This window comes from Palaemon carinicauda, chromosome 39 (genome assembly GCF_036898095.1).
Source record: "Palaemon carinicauda isolate YSFRI2023 chromosome 39, ASM3689809v2, whole genome shotgun sequence".
Lineage (NCBI taxonomy): Eukaryota > Metazoa > Arthropoda > Malacostraca > Decapoda > Palaemonidae > Palaemon > Palaemon carinicauda.
The window spans coordinates 26,021,427-26,042,705 of NC_090763.1; the positions used below are offsets into that span (position 1 = coordinate 26,021,427).

Genomic DNA, 21,279 nt, shown 5'->3' on the forward strand with positions numbered 1-21,279 from the left:
TTTCCTCTAAGTATGGTGCACATTCTGCTGGAATGAGATTACTTTCCTCTGAGTATGGCGTATATTCTGCTGGAATGAGATTACTTTCCTTTGAGTATGGTGCACATTCTGCTGGAATGAGATTACTTTCCTCTGACTAGGGTACACATTCTACTGGAATGGGATTAGTTTCCTCTGAGTATTGTGATTATTCTGCTGGAATGAGATTACTTTCCTCTGAGTATTGTGCTCATTTTTCTGGAATGAGATTAATTTCCTCTGAGTATGGTGCATATTCTGCTAGAATGAGATTAATTACCTCTGAGTAGGGTACACATTTTTCTGGAATGAGATTACTTTCCTTTAAGTATTGTGCAAATTTTTCTGGAATGAGATTACTTTCCTCTGAGTATGTAGCATATTCTTCTGGAATGAGATTACTTTCCTCTTAGTATGGTACATATTCTGCTGGAATGAGATTACTTTCCTCTGAGGATGGTGCACATTCTTCTGGAATGAGATTACTTTTATCTGAGTATTGTGCATATTCTGCTGGAATGAAATTACTTTCCTCTGAGTATTGTGCATATTCTGCTGGCATGAGATTACTTTCCTCTGAGTATGATGCACATTCTTCTGGAATGAGATTACTTTTATCTGAGTATTGTGCATATTCTGCTGGAATGAATTTTCTTTCCCCTGAGTATTGTGCATATTCTGCTGGCATGAGATTACTTTCCTCTGAGGATGGTGCACATTCTTCTGGAATGAGATTACTTTTATCTGAGTATTGTGCATATTCTGCTGGAATGAAATTACTTTCCTCTGAGTATTGTGCATATTCTGCTGGCATGAGATTACTTTCCTCTGAGGATGGTGCACATTCTTCTGGAATGAGATTACTTTTATCTGAGTATTGTGCATATTCTGCTGGAATGAATTTTCTTTCCTCTGAGTATTGTGTATATTCTGCTGCAATAAGATTACTTTCCTCTGACTATGGTGCACATTCTTCTGGAATGAGATTACTTTCCTCTGAGTATTTTTCATATTCTGCTGGAATGAGATTACTTTCCTCTGAGTATGGTGCACATTCTGCTGGAATGAGATTACTTTCCTCCGAGTATGGTGCACATTCTGCTGGAATGAGATTACTTTCCTCTGACTTTGGTGCATATCCTGCTGGAATGAGATTACTTTCCTCTGAGTATTGTGCATATTCCGCTGGAATGAGATTACTTTCCTCTGAGTCTTGTGCATATTCTACTGGAATGAGACTACTTTCCTATGAGTATGGTGCATATTCTGCTGGATTGAGATTATTTTCCTCAGAGTATGGTGTACATTCTTCTGGAATGAGATTAATTTCCGCTGAGTATGGTGCATATTCTGCTAGAATGAGATTAATTTCTTCTGAGTAGGGTACACATTCTGCTGGAATGGGATTAATTTTCTCTGAGTATTGTGAATATTCTGCTGGAATGAGATTACTTTCCTCTGAGTATTGTGCAGATTTTTCTGGAATGAGATTAATTTCTTCTGAGTATGGTGCACATTCTGCTAGAATGAGATTGATTTCCTCTGAGTAGGGTACACATTCTTCTGGAATGAGATTACTTTCCTCTGAGTATTGTGCATATTCTGCTGGAATGATATTATTTTCCTCTGAGTATTTTGCAAATTTTTCTGGAATGAGATTACTTTCCTCTGAGTATGGAGCATATTCTTCTGGAATGAGATTACTTTCCTCTGAGTATGGTACACATTCTGCTGGAATGAGATTACTTTTCTCTGAGTATGGTGCACATTCATCTGAAATGAGGTTAATTTCCTCTAAGTATGGTGCACATTCGGCCAGTGTGAGATTACTTTCCTTTGAGTGTGGTGCACATTCTGCTGGAATGAAATTACTTTCTTCTGAGTACTCTTCATATTCTGATGGAATGAGATTAATTTCCTCTGAATTTTTTTACAGTCTGTAGTTCCTCTGAGTATGGTGCTCTTTCTGTGGGAATGAGATTAATTTCCTCTGAGTGTGGTGCACATTCTGCTGGAATGAGATTACTTTCCTTTGAGTATGGTGCTCATTCTGTTAGAATGAGATTACTTTTTTTCTGAGTATGGTCACATTCTACAGGAATTAGATTACTTTACTCTGAGTATTGTGCACATTCTACTGGAATAAGATTAATTTCCTCTGAGCATGGTGCACATTCTGTTGGAATGAGATTAATCTCCTCTTAGTATGGTGCACATTCTTCTGGAATGAGATTACCTTCCTCTGAGTATGGTGCACATTTTACTGGAATGATATCAATTTCCTTTAAATATTGTGAATTCTGGAGGAATGACATTAATATCCTCTGGGTATGGTGCACATTCTGCTGAAATGAGATTAATTTCATTTGATTGTGATGCACATTCTGCTGGAATGAGATTGCTTCCCTCAGAGTATGGTGCATATTCTGCTGGAATGAGATTACTTTTCTTTGAGTAAGGTGCACATTCTGCTGGAATGAGATTAATTTCCTCCGAATATTGTGCAGTCTGCTGGAACGAGAGTAATTTAATCTGAGGATGGTGCACATTTGCTGGAATGAGATTAATTTCCTCTAAGTATGGTTCACATTCTACTCTAATGATATTACTTTCCTCTGATTATGGCAAACATTCTGCTGGAATGAGATTAATTTTCTCTGAATATGGTGCACACTCTGCTGGAACGAGATTACATCCCTCTGAGTAAGGTTCACATTCTGCTGGAATGAGATTATTATTCTCTGAGTATGGTGTACATTCAGCCGGAATGAGATTAATTTCCTCTGAATATGGTGCAGATTCTGCTTGAATGAGATTACTTTCCTCTGAATATAGTGCACATTCAGCAGTAATGAAATTTCTTTCCTCAGAGTATGGTGCACATTGTTCTAGAATGAGATTAATTTCCTCTGAATTTTGTACAGTCTGCTCCAATACAGATCATAGCATGATTTTTAGTGTGGTCATTTCTGCTGGAATATACTACACACAATGATGGCTATCAATTACCCAGAGTCCCAGGTGTGTTGCAATTTGCTTGTAGCCCATCAGACTCTGAGACGCCAGACTAGTGCATTTTACCTAAATAATCACTGTGATAGTGATCAATACCTTCTGAGTGTGTGCTGTGGTGTTGTTTGCTATAATAAACACTATGATGGATATTCATTTCCCTTTAGTTTCAATGTCAATAAAATTAACTGAATCTTAGTGTCATACCGTCTGCTGGAATAAATGCCATGATGGCAACCTCTTTCTTGAGTCTCTGGTGTTGCCCTGTCTGATGAAGTCATATAATCTAAGAATGGGTTTCTCCGTTGCCAGGGAAATAAATGTAATTACTACCTGTGTTTTGCATGAAAAAAAAAAATAATATGGATGTATCTTACTTCAATGGATCCTTTATAACAATCTTCCTAGGCCTGTCTTATCCATATTCCATTGGTGTCTCATCTACCTACAGTAAGTGCATTACCGGCTCCTATTTACCCTGTGAATCTTGGACAGTCAAATTTTTCTGTAGATGTTACGGGAAAAGAAATTGTTCCTATAAAAACAAAACAAAAAACAAGGTAAATGCTCGGCATTTAATAAAAAAAAAAAAATATCTTTTAATGGGGTGTAAGAGTTGTAGACATTGAATTTGAAATTTGCGCAAATAATTCATATACACTAATAAAAAATTAGAAAATCCAAATAAAAAATGAAAGTTTAAGAACCAAATGAAATCAGCGCATCCAAAGGTGGTTTCAGATTGCCTCTCATCATAACTTAACGTCAATTGACTGTTGTAGAAACTCTAACGGAATTTAATGTGAAGTTGTAGTTTAGAGAACGAACCATCTGGGTGTTTGCACAGGGAGCGGGAAGAATCTGAAACTGACGGCTTGAGGAAAGCGGGGATCTGTTTGGCCGAGGACACTGTTTTCCCGACTGGTATGACTAAGCAAGCAGATTTTGCGTTTAGAGGAAAAGAATGGAACGTAATATCACTAGATGATTTTATACTCTCAACCACTCGACTGTGCATGTTCCTATACGTGGCCAACGGTATATACAGTATATATATAGAGAGAGCAGTCAATGGTTCCTGATACACTGAGAGTCCTTCTCGAAGCAAAAATGGTAAGTTTTGGAACTTGAAGAACTTTGGGAAAAAATATTAGGTTGCCTTTTTTGCGAATTGATTTTTGATTTCTTAAATGTCTATATATATATATATATATATATATATATATATATATATATATATGTGTATATGTATATATATATATATATATATATATATATATATATATATATATATATACTGTATATATGCATGCCTATAGGCTTATAGGATATATATATATATATATATATATATATATATATAATTTTTATATATATATATATATATATATACTGTATATATATATATATATATGTATATATATATATATATGTGTGTGTGTGTGTATATATATAGGACTATAGGCTATGTATATTATATATATATACATATATATATATATATATATATATATATATATATATATATATATATATATATATATATATATATGCACACACATATATGTGTGTGTGAATTTATATTTAAATACCAGTCCAAAATTAGAATTTAATATCAAATTAACTCTGCTTCGGGATCACAGACCCAATGGAACATTCGAATTGAAAGGTGTCTGGGGCTTCATATTTGAATCTATGTATATGTATAAATACATGTAGCCCTTTTTATCAAATGCAGGGCATGCATATATATATCCTCATAATGTCAATATATTGTATCATATAGTAGGATATATTGAATAGATAAATAGATAAACTCGTTAACTTCTTTGGTCGCTGCAACCTCACCATCCTTATGAGCTAAGGGTGGGTAGTTTGGAGGAGCCTATAGGTCTATCTGCTGAGTCATCAGCAGCCATTGCCTGGCCCTCCTTGGTCCTGGCTTGGGTGGAGAGGGGCTTGGGTGCTGATCCTATGTATATATGGTTAGTCTCTAGGGCATTTTCCTGCTCGATAGGGTAATGTCACCGTCTCTTGCCTCTGCCACTCACGAGTGGCCTTTAAATCTTTGTGAAACTTTGATGTCAATTTGAGATCAGATTTAGCCATATGAAATATAAGACCCTCTATTCATAATTGATATATATTTCCTGCTTTCACAATCGCCACAAGAAACAAGCAAAACTGAACATTATAACATTCATAAGTGTCATAAGGAAAATATGAACATAATTTTCTTGTTCCATTATTTAAGCTTTTGCCATTCATAATCTTCACTTGTAAATATTAAATTGAACCTGTTAGCAATTATTTCTAAACATATAATTATAACATAATCCGGAAACAAGTGACTTTGGAAAGGCATCCATGGGAATTTAAGGCTAACGAAAGAAAACTTTACTGCAATATTTATAAAGACTATAATTCTATGAACCACCGTAACACCGATACGATGTCAGGCTTACGCTATAGAAGTTCATTACCAATTAACGAAATAGAAATTAAAAGATGCATTTCAAAGTAGATTATTACGAAAATAAGAATGTTTTAAAACACGTTCTGTATCTATTTCGTGCTTATTTCTTAGTTGTTCATTTGTTTTCCTTGAATGGAATTGTGTTTGACCTCTTCTGTCAAGTAAATGTTTTGAACATGGCTTACCAAACTGAAGATTTTCTTGTTCTCTAAGTGCTTCGATAGTGTGGATTTAACAATAAACGAGCAACATGCAGTGCGAAAGGTTGAATGCCTTGATATGCATGCAATAAAATAATGACTGTGACGGTCCTGTATAGAGAACGGTTCACCTGTTGTATAGGGCCAGAAAAGCAGTCCTTTAAGTAAGTGATGTAGTTGCATTACCTATCAACAGTCGGTTTCCCAATGGAAAAAAAAAATCTTGTATTAACGTGTTTTTTTTTTTTTTTTTTTTTTTTTTTTTTTTTTGAAGGGGAAATAAAGTAAACAAAATATTAAAAGGGAATTTTGTCTTGGAACTCTATAGCTGCATTTCTTGATCACGTGACAGATTTCCTACAAGTTATTACCGTAGGAGTTGAAAGGTTTAAAGGCCACTCATGAATGGCCGAGGTAAAGGACAGTGACAATGATCTAGCAGGACAATGCCCTAGAGACTGATCATATATCCATATGATCAGCGCCCAAACCCCTCTCTGTACCCAAGATAGGACCAGTGAGGCCCAGGCTATGGCTGACGATGACTCAGCAGGTAGACCTATAGGATCCCTCAAATCCCTCATCCTTAGTTCACAAGGATGGTGAGGTTGCAGACACTACAAGAAACTATCGAGCTTGAACGGGACTCGTAGCCTATTCCGGCGATCTCCAGGCAAGGACGTTTCCAATAGGCCACCAAAACACCATTTTCATATGGATTTTCTTGATCGATTGAAGTAATTGGAGGACGCGATGATTCGAATCATGCACATACTGCAATTGCACGTTGAAGGGAATAACGGGTATGGTGTGGACCTCTGAACTTAAAAAGCAATCTAGCAAGATCGGTGGATGCCGATGAAGGACTTTGGTGGCTGGCGCAGGTCGAGTTGGCCTCAAGTCAAGCAGGACCTCTGCTAAAGGGAAGCTCGGTGGAGATAATTAGAGATAAGAGGGACTCGTATGTACCCTTTGACTCTGTTCAGCTTCCGAAACTGAAACGAAACTGGTTTCCTTTCTCTTTGCAGGAGAGGAAACTGCTGTTGCTGGGATTACTGGTCGCCTTCGCGTCCTTCATCACGGCAGAAGGTGAAGAAGAAACTCAGGACATTTTGGATATAAAGAAAGGTAAATATATAAGGACCGAGCAAGGATTCAATCTCTTACTCTGTCTGTATGGTTGTCTGTCTGTCTCTCACTTAAAGAAAACTGTCCCTCAAAACAAATGTCTTTAAGATATATCTTCCAAGATTTAAATGCCTAATTCAAAATTCCCAATAAAAAGTGTCTAGCTGTTAAAGCAAATGATTTAATGCTTCATATAGATACTTTATCTCAGCTGTCTTCATCATTGATTAGGGTTCCCACCAGAACTGCAAAAGGAGAAACTTTTCTTCAAAAGTTACGTCACAGCCACGTTCACGTCTTTGTCCATCTTAACATCAGCGCAGCCCTACTTCTGCATCCAAGCATGTAAGTTGAGACGAGTATGATTTTTGTTCTTCAATTTTCCATAGATCTGCTAGACCCATTTGGTGGGTCTGACAAATAAAGGAATGGGACATTACCAAGTGCCAGATGCCGTCAACATGTAGATCATTTGCACATCCGTGAGGTAGTGAGTAAAGGCGGGTTTACAAGGTCGAACAGTTTGTCGAACGTGGTTCGACAGACAAGTCTTTGAAGTGATATTCGAACGTGTGAACGGGTTATTTGGTAGTCAAACACGTTCGTCGAACGCTTCGAAGAAAGTCCATTCTCGCCTGACTTTTTTTGGGCTTCATTGTCCACAAACCTTATGCATTTGTGGCTAACTTCACCTCTTCGAACCGTTTGACAACCAGGTTCAACAGCCAAGTGCGACGAACCGTTCGACCGTGTAAATCCCGCTTTAGGTCTGCATTCTCATTTCATTTTACACGATGAACACTAAACGCGAAATGTCTTTTATGTCTTCCCTTTGAGGAATACAAAGGGAAATGGCCCTATTCAATTGCTTAAAGATAAAATATTCTTTCATTTAAGAATTTTCGCTCTGACCTATGAAAAGAAATCAAATTTTGAATAAGACAGTTTTAGTAAGTTATAGAAACGCCAAATTTGGAAGTCCTGCTAAAATATGTCAGTTCCTTACTTCCTCTCCTTGTCTCTCTTCAGCCAACGCCGAAGGCTGCGATGGCCGTAAACTCCGCCGTAGACGCAAGTTGAACATCGACCACAGCATCGCCTCAGATGATGAAACCCACCTGGACAACTCCAAGGGGCTTCCCGAAGTCGAGGAGCCGAAATCGGACGAAGGGGCGTCCGGCCAAGAGAAGTTCTACTTCACCATCTGGACGACCTCCACAACCACCGTCACCGTCACGACATACTCGACCAATACAAGCGTCACCTTGTCCGTCTCGGCTCGTTGTACTTACAGCGGGTTCACAACAATACCCACCTGTGGATAAAAGGCGATTCTGTCCCCGTCTCGGTTGCTGTCCTGTTATTATTATTACTTCTTCTGGGACTTTTGAAGACATAAAATTCTAACTTATTTCAAATTGCAAGGCCTTGAGCTCAAGTCAAGGACGATAGAAGATGCTAAAAGACAAAATCAAGAGTTGCTATTTAGAAGGTAGATTTGATCTAATTGTTACAATTCAAATGGCAAGGCTTTAAGCAGTATCCATTTTGTATCTCTACTCAGTATGCTAGTCATGAATACATTACAGTTAACTTATACTTTTTTTTTTTTTTTTTTTTACATTGAAGGATTTAATCATACATATTGGTTGATTAATTTTTGTTCCACCAGAATCATTTATTTCTTTATATTCAAGATTTAGCTCCAGAAATGATAAGCAGAATTTCCGCTGGAGAAAGAAACCAGGAAAGCAATTCGAGCAACGGATTCGACTTCGACCAAGAACCAGAACTCTCGTCTCCTGATCCTAATTTATTCCGGATTTTCATTTGTTTTTGTGTAAATAGCGGTAAAATAGTGTGGATAGGAATAGACTGTGACTCTAATAAATCTTTCACTAATAACTCAACTCTTTCATTTTTATACGTTGAATCATAGATAAGAATTCCTCTTGCCCTTAGAATAAGGACGAAATTAGTGGTGCCATTTCACTCCTGTGCATATATATATGTGACCGGCCGGGAATCGAAGCCTGGTCGGCAAGCTTGTATAGACAGTGACTAAACCACTTGGCCAAGTGGTTTAGTCACTGTCTTTACAAGCTTGCCGACCAGGGTTAGAATCCCGGCCGGTCACAAGCTCTTGTCTTTGTGTGATTTCGCCTGGGGCTCTGATCCCGAGGTCGTTAAGAGAATCCAGACATTAATGTATCAAAAATATACATGGCTTATTTGAATATATATATATATATATATATAACACACATGTATATATATATATATATATATATACATATATATATATAATATATATATATATATATATATATATATATATATATATATGTATATATATATATATATATATACATGTGTGTAGATATATATATATATATATATATATATATATACATGTGTGTGTAGATATATATATATATATATATATATATATGTATATATATATATATATATATATATATATAGATATCTATTTGTATGGCGAAGTTTGACTATTTCCATTTATATTTATTTCGGTTTACCTAAAACCCATCCTTAGTGAGTTGAATAATGAAGACAGATTTTTTTTTTCTTTTTCTGTGTTTGGACCCAAATATTGCCACTGGAGTGTTTTAACTTGTTAGAAATATTAAAAAACTTTTCTTTTGTTGCTGCGTTAACTGATTTTGCTTCATCTTTTGGTTATCTTGCGTTGTTGTGTTTCATTTAATACCATCTCTGTTAATTCTTGAGATTCTTTCCATGCTAAACTGTAAAGCGTTACATACATGGATATTTGCTATTAAAAAAAGTAGCCATAATTTACACTGGAGTAAAGTCTCCATTTTCACCATAGAACTTTGCTGGACCTCTGCAATAAAACCAAAAGTAAATGCTCCATTTTATTAAGCTCAGGGTCGCAATTTATACACACTATTTTACATAACTTTTCAATCGCATTTTTATATACATATTATGATACTCTGAGGTAACTCATGAGTCAAGTGTTGAATGTAGCTAAATTCCTTCACATTTAGACAAGTGCTGATCTTTCTAAATCTTTTTGGAACCTTACATTACGCCGGATGATATTCCTACAAGTGGACGTTTCCCCCAATTGGTTTGAAGATCGGGAAATTGGTATCAAAATAACCTTTCAGATAATCTAAACAGGTTAACTGATTGCATATATAATTTAATTACACTATCAATTAAACATTAGCATTCATCTGGGACTTTTGACATGAGTGGCCCTGGTAATTGTTATGCCAAGATAACTCAAAATCTGCCTCTAATTCTGCTTTTTTTAGCTTATTGTTTCCTGCCCATCAGAAGAGATTCCATTTGTAACAATATGATCCGGACTTTCCCCACGAGGCCCTCCTTGAGAAGCCGATTGTGAATCCCCCTTCAGCACAGGGGAACGTTATAACCCCCGAAGGTGCAATAGGCCGATGCCGAGATGGTGATACTGGTGTTAGTGGCCGTGGAAGTGATGGTGACAGTTGTGGTAGTGCTCTGCCACAGAGTGAAGAACAGCCGCTCTACTCCTTCTTCTCCCAAGGCCTCTTTCGGGATTTCTTCCATGGACTTCTCCAGGTGGATGGGATTGTCATCGCCGTCCTCCTTTTGCAGGTTGAGCCTTCGCCTTCTCCTCAGGCGGCGTCCTTGACAACCTTCTATTCCGGCAATGGCTGAAATTGAAAGAACAAAAATGTCTCGTTTTAGATGTTTGGGAAGTGACAAACTTATTTTTCATCTTAATATATTTTGCTTTTCGCTGTTTCTCTTTTACGATTTATTCTTTATGTCGGTTTGCTTTTCATATTGGGCATACTGGGCTTGTTGCATTCTGGTTCCCCAGCCTCTGTAGTAGCTTTTCTTGTTAATAACAATGATGAAGAAGTATCAGTAGCAGCATCAGCAGTAGAAGTAGTATCAGTAGCATTATTAATAGCATTGATACTGCAATGTAATTGTTCAGCGCCATTTTCTTCTTGATGAGGGTAGAAGAGACTCTTTAGCTATGGTAAGCAGCTTTCCTAGGAGAAGAACACTCCAAAATCAAACCATTGTTCTGTAGTCTTGGATATTACCATAGCCTCTGTATCATGGTCTTCCACTATCTTGGGTTAGAGATCTCTTGCTTGAGGGTACACTCGGGCACTCTATTCTATCTAATTTCTATTACTCTTGTTTTGTTACAGTTTTTATAGTTTATATAGGAAACATTTATTTTAATGTTACTGTTCTTAAAAAATCATATTTTTCTTTATTTCTTTTCCTCACTGGGCTGTTTTCCCTGTTGGAGCCCCTGGTCTTAAAGCATCGTGCTTTTCCAACTAGGTTTGTAGCTTATCTGGGAATAATAATAATGTTAGTCTCCTACTCTTCAAGGGAATGGAAACTTGAAAAGGTAGACTCGCCGTCACTCCTGCCTTTGTATAGCGAAAATGTTCTTTCTTTATCTCTTTGAGGCTGAATTTATTATATCTGTAACTTTGAAGTTGGATGATTCATCCTCTCTCCTCCCTCATTTTCAATTGGTATTATATCTATGAGATCCTTCTTAGTTGTAATCAATAAAAGTCTCTCATTTAATCTCTCAAATCCCAAATCATGGGTCTTTAGTCTGGCTTGGCATTCGCCGTGAAATCTTAAAAAGAATTAAGTCGACTTATCAATAGGTTTATTTAGCTATTTCTCTAATTATCTCTTTATTCATGCATTAAACATAGCTATTGAATTTTCATACTTCGAGTTCATATACCAAGATTCTAAAATAGAGGACTGTCATAAATCGATCAATGAAAGGAGAATATATATATATATATATATATATATATATGAATATATATATATGAATATATGTATATGTATATATATACACACACACACATATGTATATATATATATATATATATATATATGTATATATATATATACAAACATATATATATATATATATATATATATATATATATATATATATGAATATATATATATGAATATATGTATATGTATATATATACACACACACACACATATGTATATATATATATATATATATATATATATGTTTGTATATATATATACATATATATATATATATATATATATATATATATATATATATATATATATATATATATATATATACTATGTATATGCAGTGTATGTTTACACATATATATATATATATGTTTGTTTATAAATACATATATATATACTATATATAAGCAATGTATATATATATACATATATATATATATATATATATATATATATATATATATATATATATATATATATATATAATGGGAGAGAGAGAGAGAGAGAGAGAGAGAGAGAGAGAGAGAGAGAGAGAGAGAGAGAGAGAGAGAGAGAGAGAGAGAGAGAGAGAGAGAATTATAAACTTTATCCACAAAAATATGCAAGAATAAGGTGAACTTAGCTTAGCCGCATCGCGGCGTGGAAAATGAAGTATCATTACCGTAGATTTATTCAAACCTCCAATATGACCATTAAAACACCAAGAAAAAAAACATAAATAGCATTAAATAAGGAACATATTTATTAAACCATTAATTTGTAAAACTCGCCTACTACCAAAGAAATGGAGTTGATTTAATTAAAAATAGGATATAGCACTTACTGACGGCACAGAAGTAAGGAACAGTAGTCACCACGATGCTGAGTGTGGTTATGGTCGTCGTCTGGTATGACTTGAGGAAGAATTTCCCCTGATTTTCCTCCTCTGCAGAAAGACGAAAGTATGAGAGAGAGAGCATCTCGAATAAAAGGAATTTATTGTTTATCTTATCTAGGATTCTTAAGTGCAAGATGGAACTCTTTCGACACAGTGACTTACTTTAAGGAAGTACCTCAAACTAAGCCGGTATATTTTTGTCAATTTATTATTATTTCAAACTGAGGTATAACCGGTATTATTATTATTATTATTATTATTATTATTATTATTATTATTATTATTATTATTATTATTATTATTATTATTATTATTATTATTATTATTAAGGCTTTAAAAGATTTGCTGTAACCAATTAATTTAGAATGTCCATATCTGATGTAGATAATAATTTATATATATATATATATATATATATATATATTTATATATATATATATATATATATATATGTATGTATAATTATATATATGTATATATTATATATATATTGTATATATATACATAGATATATATATGTATATATACATATATATATATATATATATATATATATATATGTGTGTGTGTGTGTGTGTGTGTGTCTGTTTGTGTGTACACTTCTCTGTATATGTATGGTATGTATATATATATATATATATATATATATATATATATATGTGTGTGTGTGTGTGTGTGTGTGTGTTTAAAAACCTGTCAGAATATTAATCAGAATATTAATTCCTATTGGAAATTAACCTTTCAAATATAATTTCCCAAATCATTACGTCATCAAAAATAGATTATTGAAATTCACATTTAATTTCCATATAAATTGAAATACCACATAATGGTGGCATGCTATATTACTATCATTATAGTACCTTCATTTAAAGTACCCTCATTAACATAGATTGCCAACATGACTCACCTTTTATATCGATCGATCCATACACCAGAGCAGGAACAACTATTAGGCCTAAAAGGAATGCTGTTAGCGATAGCCTCTGTTGGAAGGGAAAAATAAACACTTAATAAAAGATGGCTTACAAAATATGATCCCAATAAAAGAAGAAATCCTTCTACCAAACTCCTCTTCTCAAAATCTTCCTTCAGTTTGTCAGTACATTATTATTATTATTATTATTATTATTATTATTATTATTCTACACTAGTGTACGGGGCCCGTCAAAATGATGGTTAAATATTTAGGTATATATGCACACACCCGCAACTCCCTCCCGCCAGGGTATGACGACTCTCTCTCAGTCCTATCCGAGAGAAGAGTGATCTCAGTGAGACCTGATATATATATATATATATATATATATATATATATATATATATATATATATATATATATATATATATATACACAGTATATATATATATATATATATATATATATATATATACTTATATACATATATATATATATATATAAATATATATATATATATATATATATATATATATATGTACATATATATACACAGTATATATATATATATATATATATATATATATATATATATATATGTGTGTGTGTGTACATATATATAAACAGTATATATATATATATATATATATATATATATATATATATATATATATAGATACATATATATACATATATATATGTACATATATATACACAGTATATATATATATATATATATATATATATATATATATATATATGTACATATATATAAACAGTATATATATATATATATATATATATATATATATATAGATACATATATATACATATATATATGTACATATATATACATATATATGTATATATATATATATATATATATATATATACAGCATATATATGTGTATATATATCTATATATACATATATATACTGTATATATATATATATAATATATATATATATATATATATATATATATATATATATATATATATATATATATATGTATATATACATACATATGTACAGTATATATATTTAACCAAACACTCTCTTTTTTATATGGGCGATATGTCAATAAACCTTGCCCATACCATTGGGGATATTATTGAGGACTGGTTAATGAATCTTATTTAGATAATACACTAAATTTGAAGCCTTTGATTAATAACTACAAGTAAGAGTTTCATTAACCATAAGCAAATGAAAATTCCCATTAATTAAAAATCTAATAGAATTTTAAGCGAGTAAGATTAGCATACATAATAATGTTCTTATCTATTATGTGAATAGATATAATCACGTTACACCGTTAGAAATTTGTATTAAAAAAAAAGATAAAAGTCTCTCAACATTTATTCCAGGATTTTTACCGTTTTCGAAACGGTTATATTGACGTACATAAGTGATATTACGGTCACCAAGCCATAAAAGTTAATAACAAAGTAAGTTAAAATTACGGTCGCCTGTATTTTACTGAAGTACGGTTGAGAATTATATTTCTACGAAGAATTTCCGATAAAAATTACGGTTTTTTTTTCTAACAGTGTACGTAAACACTAGATTAAAATCTCATTGAGAAAACACCAAACGAAATCTCTTCAAGAAGAGAACAAGGGAAAGAGTTGGAAGGGTCAAATCTGCGTCGTGTGTGTGTGTGTATGTATCCGTCATTTTTGACGGATAGCGCACACTTCTATACATATATAGAAATATGTATAGTCTATGTATAAATATTAAAACACATGAAAAATATTCTAAATACCCTTTTCTATCTAAATATATAACAAAGTTATGAATATTATCTATATTCAGATGAGTAGATAAACTTCGTTGTAGTATGCACTCAGAATCACTGTGTGGAAAAGAAATTTTACGATGTTATGTTATCGGCAGTGGAAGATGTTAATAGAATTTAAGCAAAGCATTAAACAAATGAGATTTGAGAGAAGGTTGTGAAATTTGAGTTTATTTATTAATTTATTTTACTTTATTTTATTTATTTCCTTCATCGTCAGGTGTAATGCCCTTCAATAGACCAAGGTTTGGAACATGTAAAGATACTGTACATACTGATAGCAACGGGCTATTTGATTCTGTATTTCTATTAGAAGTTCTCATAGATTATTATTATTATTAATGGCTAAGCTACAACCCTAGTTGGAAAAGCAGGATGCTATAAGCCCAGGGGCCCCAAGAGGGAAAATAGCCCCACGAGGAAAGGAAAAAAGGAAAAAGAAAATATTTTAAGAACAGTAACAACATTAAAATAAATATTTCCTATACAAACTATAAATACTTTAACAAAACAAGAAGAGAAATTAGATAGAATAATGTGCCCGAGTGTACCCTCAATTATCTGAATTCGAACCGGTAGGACAGGAAGAAAATGGCTTTCTAGTTTAGCAAATTATATCAATTTAAGGCGAAGTTGAACATTTTCTATTCTCATGAAATAAGGATTTGAGTCAGTTTAAATATGTGGCACTCGAGACTATATAATAAGCTCCCACGAAACATTCGAATGATTGAAGACATTAAGGCTTTCAAGAGGAAACCGAAGACTTTCTTATTTCAACAGTCATACAACAGTGACAATTTAACAGTAAATGAACAATACGCGATACGAAACGTTAAATACTCTGAACGAAAAAGGTAAAACGACAGTGGAGGTCCTATAGAGAGTGGGGTTCTCCTGCTTGTATGGGACCGGAAAAGCTACCATCAAAGTAAAGTAAGTAAGTTTTTACAATTGAATGTGCTGGTGATAATGGTAATTTAACAAAATTTAATGGAAACAATCAAGTTGTTGCAATTCATTTGAAAGTCGTTTTCGAAATTTTGCTGAAGATTACTCGGATTCATGCACCCTTTTTCTCTTTAAAGGCTTAAAGGCCGCTCATGAATGGCAGAGGCAATGGACAGTGACAGTGCCCCATCAAGCAGGATGATGCCCTGGAGACTGACCATATATACATATGATCAGCACCAAAGGCCCCTCTCTATCCAAACTAGGACTAAGGAGGGCCAGGCTGTGGCTGGTTATGACTCGGCAGATAGACCTGTAGGCTCCCCCAAACATTCCATCCTTAGCTCACAAGGATGGGGAGATTACAGCGACTAAAAGAACTAACGAGATTGAGCGGGACTCGAACCCCATTCTGATGTTCACCAGTCAGGGACGTTACCGCATCGGCCACCACAACCCAACATAGTGAACAAAACATAACGAGAAATATTTGATTTGGAAATGAATTGGTTATTGAAAATGGAATTTTCTGAGCTTATCCCAGTCACAAATGCTTCTGACGTGTCAAATATCTGTCGATCAAATTGCTCTGTGGAAATTTCCCTAATCTCAGAAAATTTGCCCTTGGTTATATATTTTTGTTAGGGTGGCAACTCTTATAGTGGAGCTTCATTGAAATATAATCTTTATGGCATTCTCTGCATTCCTGGCAACATTTCGTAAGCGTTTCCGTTCTAAATCTCCCTTTATCGATAGAAGTAACGAGATTAAGAACTGATATGTTTATATATATATATATATATATATATATATATATATATATATATATATATATATATATATATATATATATATACAGTATATATATGTATATATATGTATATATATGTATATATATATATATATATATATGTATATATATATGTATATATATATATATATATATATATATATATATATATATATATATATATAACATATATATATACATATATATATATATATATATATATATATATATATATATATAAAGAGAGAGAGAGAGAGAGAGAGAGAGAGAGAGAGAGAGAGAGAGAGAGAGAGAGAGAGAGAGAGAGAGAGAGAGAATTGTCATTTCCGAACGAACTATAGATGTGATCAAGCATTTTCATTTCAGAAATCGATTAAAAGCCAGATGAAGTCACAACTGCGCAATTCAAATTTGAAGAAATCTATGTTGCTCTCAGTAACGAATTTAGCTCCAAACACCGAAAGACGAGAAAAATCGAAAAATATTAAAAGCCTCATTAAATGCAAGTGATGCTTATCATCTTTGTTAGATTTGGCGTTTAAATTTAATAATCATATTGCGAAAGAATGATAAAATAAGCTGATTATGTCTATATATATATATATATATATATATATATATATATATATATATATATATATATATATATAATTTTACTAATTTTACTCGTGTTTGAAAATATTGACGCATTGTTGATCTCCTTGAAGGGAAGGTTTAAACAAATTAAGTAATAAAGTCGAGACTAATAAAAACAGGCATTGAAATTAATCTTGCATTAATTAACACTGTTTCGAACTGGTCCCATTTTCCTTCTAATTGCAGCACTGAGTAAAACACAATCCCGTGTTGCAAACTGCAACGAACTCCAAAGTTCAATGTATATTGAATAAGCTTTCCCACTTACCATGGTTACGATTTACGGACACAACACGGTATGCTATCCATCTGTGTCGCTCTTCTTATATATAAAGCTTCAAAACATCTCGACGATTTATTTGCTTAAAATAGATTCAAGTTATCTGAGTTTCCCTCTGTGGCTGTTACCTCCAGGAAAAATGATCCCTAAAATAAGAAAATAGGAAGCAACAAGAGCGAGTTGATGTAAGCCACCATGCTTGATTGCTTCCTGGAAAGGAGTTTATTTTTAGAATCCAAGGATTATTGTGCTAGGCTGCCGCACTCCGCTCTACAGTGCAGCAGTCTTAATCCTCGCTTGATATCACTCTGTTCACATCTACGCAGTAGAATACAGTAATCCTATTCGCTGGGCTTATTTGGGTACACAATATATCCACCGTTACGTCTCGTAGTGCAGTTCATCCTCAAGATATCAGGCCTATCTTATTGTTGATGTGACTTAATGCCCTGTACTTTGGCGGATGGAAAAACATCAGGTCGTTTGATTAGCAAACATTGGAGATTTTTGACACGTATTCTAGCCGATCTATTTGGAATTAGAGGATATTATCTTTCAGTTACCTGACATTTCTTGGCACAAAACTTTAACGTCAAACTATCATTAGGTTCCATTTAGTTCTGCAAAGGGCATTAATGGTAATAATAATGGGTTCGAAATATCCATGTCTCCTTTGATTTTTAAGTTTGAAATATTTATGTCTCCTGTAATTTTAGGATCGAAATATTTATGTCTCCTGTGATTTTAGGACCGAAATATTTATGTCGCTTGTGATTTTAGGATCGAAATATCTGTCTCCTTTGATTCAAGGATCGAAATATTTATGTCTCCTATGATTTAAGGATCGAAATATTTGTCTCCTGTAATTTTATGATCGAAATATTTATGTCTCTTTTGCTTTAAAGATCGAAATATTTATGACTCCTTTGATTTTTAAGTTCAAAATGTTCATGTCTCCTGTAATTTTAGGATCGAAATATTTATGTCTCCTTTGATTCAAGGATCGAAATATTTATGTTTCCTTTGATTTTTAAGTTCGAAATATTTATGTCTCTTTTGATTTAATGATCGAAGTATTAATGTCTCCTTTGATTTTTAGGTTGGAAATATTTATGTCTCCTGTAATTTTAGGATTGAAATACTTATGACTCCTTTGATTTAAGGATCGAAATATTTATGTCTCCTTTGATTATTAGGTTCGAAATATTTATGTCTCCTGTAATTTTAGGATCGAAATATTTATGTCTCCTTTGATTTAAGGATCGAAATATTTGTCTCCTTTGATTTTTAGGTTCGAAATATCAATGTCTCCTGTAATTTTAGGATCGAAATATTTATGTCTCCTTTGATTTAAGGATCGAAATATTTATGTTTCCTTTGATTATTAGGTTCGAAATTTTTATGTCTCCTGTAATTTTAGGATAAAAATATTTGTCTCCTTTGATTTAAGGATCGAAATATTTATGTCTCCTTTGATTTTTAGGTTGAAAATGTTCATGCCTCCTGTAATTTTAGGATCGAAATATTTATGTCTCCTTTGATTTAAGGATCGAAATATTTATGTCTCCTATGATTTAAGGATCGAAATATTTATTTCTCCTGTAATTTTATGATCGAAATATTTATGTCTCTTTTGCTTTAAAGATCGAAATATTTAGGACTCCTTTGATTTTTAAGTTCAAAATGTCCATGTCTCCTGTAATTTTAGGATAAAAATATTTGTCTCCTTTGATTTAAGGATCAAAATATTTATGTCTCCTTTGATTTTTAGGTTGAAAATGTTCATGTCTCCTGTAATTTTAGGATAGACATATTTATGTCTCCTTTGATTTAAGGATCGAAATATTTGTATCTCCTTTGATTAATCTTTAGGTTGGAAATATTTATGTCTCCTTTGATTTTTAGGTTTGAAATATTTATGTCTCCTGTAATTTTAGGATCGAAATATTTAAGTCTCCTTTGATTTTTAGGTTCGAAATATTTATGTCTCCTGTAATTTTAGGATCAAAATATTTGTCTCCTTTGATTTTTAGGTTCAAAATATTTATGTCTCCTGTAATTTTAGGATCGAAACATTTATGTCTCCATTGATTTTTAGATTCGAAATATTTATGTCTCCTGTAATTTTAGGATCGAAATATTTCTGTCTCCTTTGATTTAAGGATCGAAATGTTTAGGTCTCCTTTGATTTTTAGATTCAAAATGTTCATGTCTCCTGTAATTTTAGGATTGAAATACTTATGTATCCTTTGATTTAAGGATTGAAATATTAGTCTCCTCTGATTATTAGGTTCGAAATTTTTATGTCTCCTGTAATTTTAGGATAAAAATATTTGTCGCCTTTGATTGAAGGATCGAAATATTTATGTCTCCTTTGATTTAAGGATCGAAATATTTGTCTCCTTTGAGTTTTAGGTTCGGTATAATTATGTCTCCTTTAAGTTTTAGGTTCGAAATATTTATGTCTCATTTAAATTTTAGGAGAGGGTGTAGTCATACCCTTGAGGGAAAGGGTACCTCGAGAGGTACAGTCGGAAACCACAACTGCCATATTGCTGCTAGGAAAAGGGGGAGGCGGTGGGAGGAGGTGAATCTGTGTGTTTGTTAGCGTGTGTGTGTATATCTATTTAGCCGTCATTTTTGACGGGTCGCGTGTACTAGTATAGAAGGAGAATAATAAATGAATTTCCCCAAGAGTGCTTCATTGAAGACGGTGCCTTTTTCGCGGAGCACTGTCAGCATTACTGCACGTAAAGTCTTTGGAAGCGTTCTAAAGGCATCTATTTGCACCCACTTTTTAGACCTCTAATTCCCTAAAGTTACATATTGGCGTTGAATGGCCTCTTCTGGACCCAGCGCCGGGTCACATCATCCAAATATATCAACTCACATCAATAAATAATATTAGTTGCAATATGAATTGCCAGTGAAGGTGAAATTGTAAAAAAAATATTTGTTCAAATCGACAAAACAATAATCATATGCATTTTATTATTATTATATATATATATATATATATATATATATATATATATATATATATATATATATATATATATATATATATATATATATATATATATATATATATATATATATATATATATATATATATATATATATATATATATATATGTGTGTGTGTGTGTGTGTGTGCGCGAGGTGCTCGCGTGCATGCGCGTGTGTGGTGCACGCTTGTGAGTGCATTTACATGCATATAATACAATCAACTGGAGGAAGGGTAGAAACAAGAGTTCTCAAGTGTTTTCGTGTTTATCACACGTCTTCAAGGGCCAATTGATCCAAACATTTTTTTCTTCATACAAACATTTATATCTATCAAACAATGAACATAAAT

The 21,279-nt window shown here is 33.1% G+C and overlaps 2 protein-coding genes across 2 annotated transcripts in view; one reads left to right on the forward strand and one right to left on the reverse strand.

The window, feature by feature from the left end:
- LOC137630821 (uncharacterized) overlaps positions 1-8,679 on the forward strand; it is a 37,654-nt gene extending 28,975 nt beyond the window's left edge. Inside the window, exons 2-4 of the mRNA XM_068362369.1 lie at positions 6,735-6,834; positions 7,066-7,179; positions 7,864-8,679. Coding sequence (XP_068218470.1) covers positions 6,735-6,834; positions 7,066-7,179; positions 7,864-8,159 — 510 coding nt within the window. The 3' untranslated portion in view covers positions 8,160-8,679. The remainder of the gene's footprint in view (positions 1-6,734; positions 6,835-7,065; positions 7,180-7,863) is intronic.
- A 1,053-nt stretch (positions 8,680-9,732) lies between these two features.
- Positions 9,733-17,969, reverse strand: LOC137630822 (uncharacterized). Its single transcript, XM_068362370.1, has 4 exons — positions 17,910-17,969; positions 13,452-13,527; positions 12,488-12,589; positions 9,733-10,526 (listed from the first exon to the last, which is right to left on the reverse strand). Exons 1-4 carry the CDS (start codon positions 17,910-17,912, stop codon positions 10,243-10,245), a joined length of 465 nt encoding a protein of 154 aa, XP_068218471.1. The 5' UTR covers positions 17,913-17,969; the 3' UTR covers positions 9,733-10,242.
- Between the last annotated feature and the right edge of the window lie 3,310 nt (positions 17,970-21,279).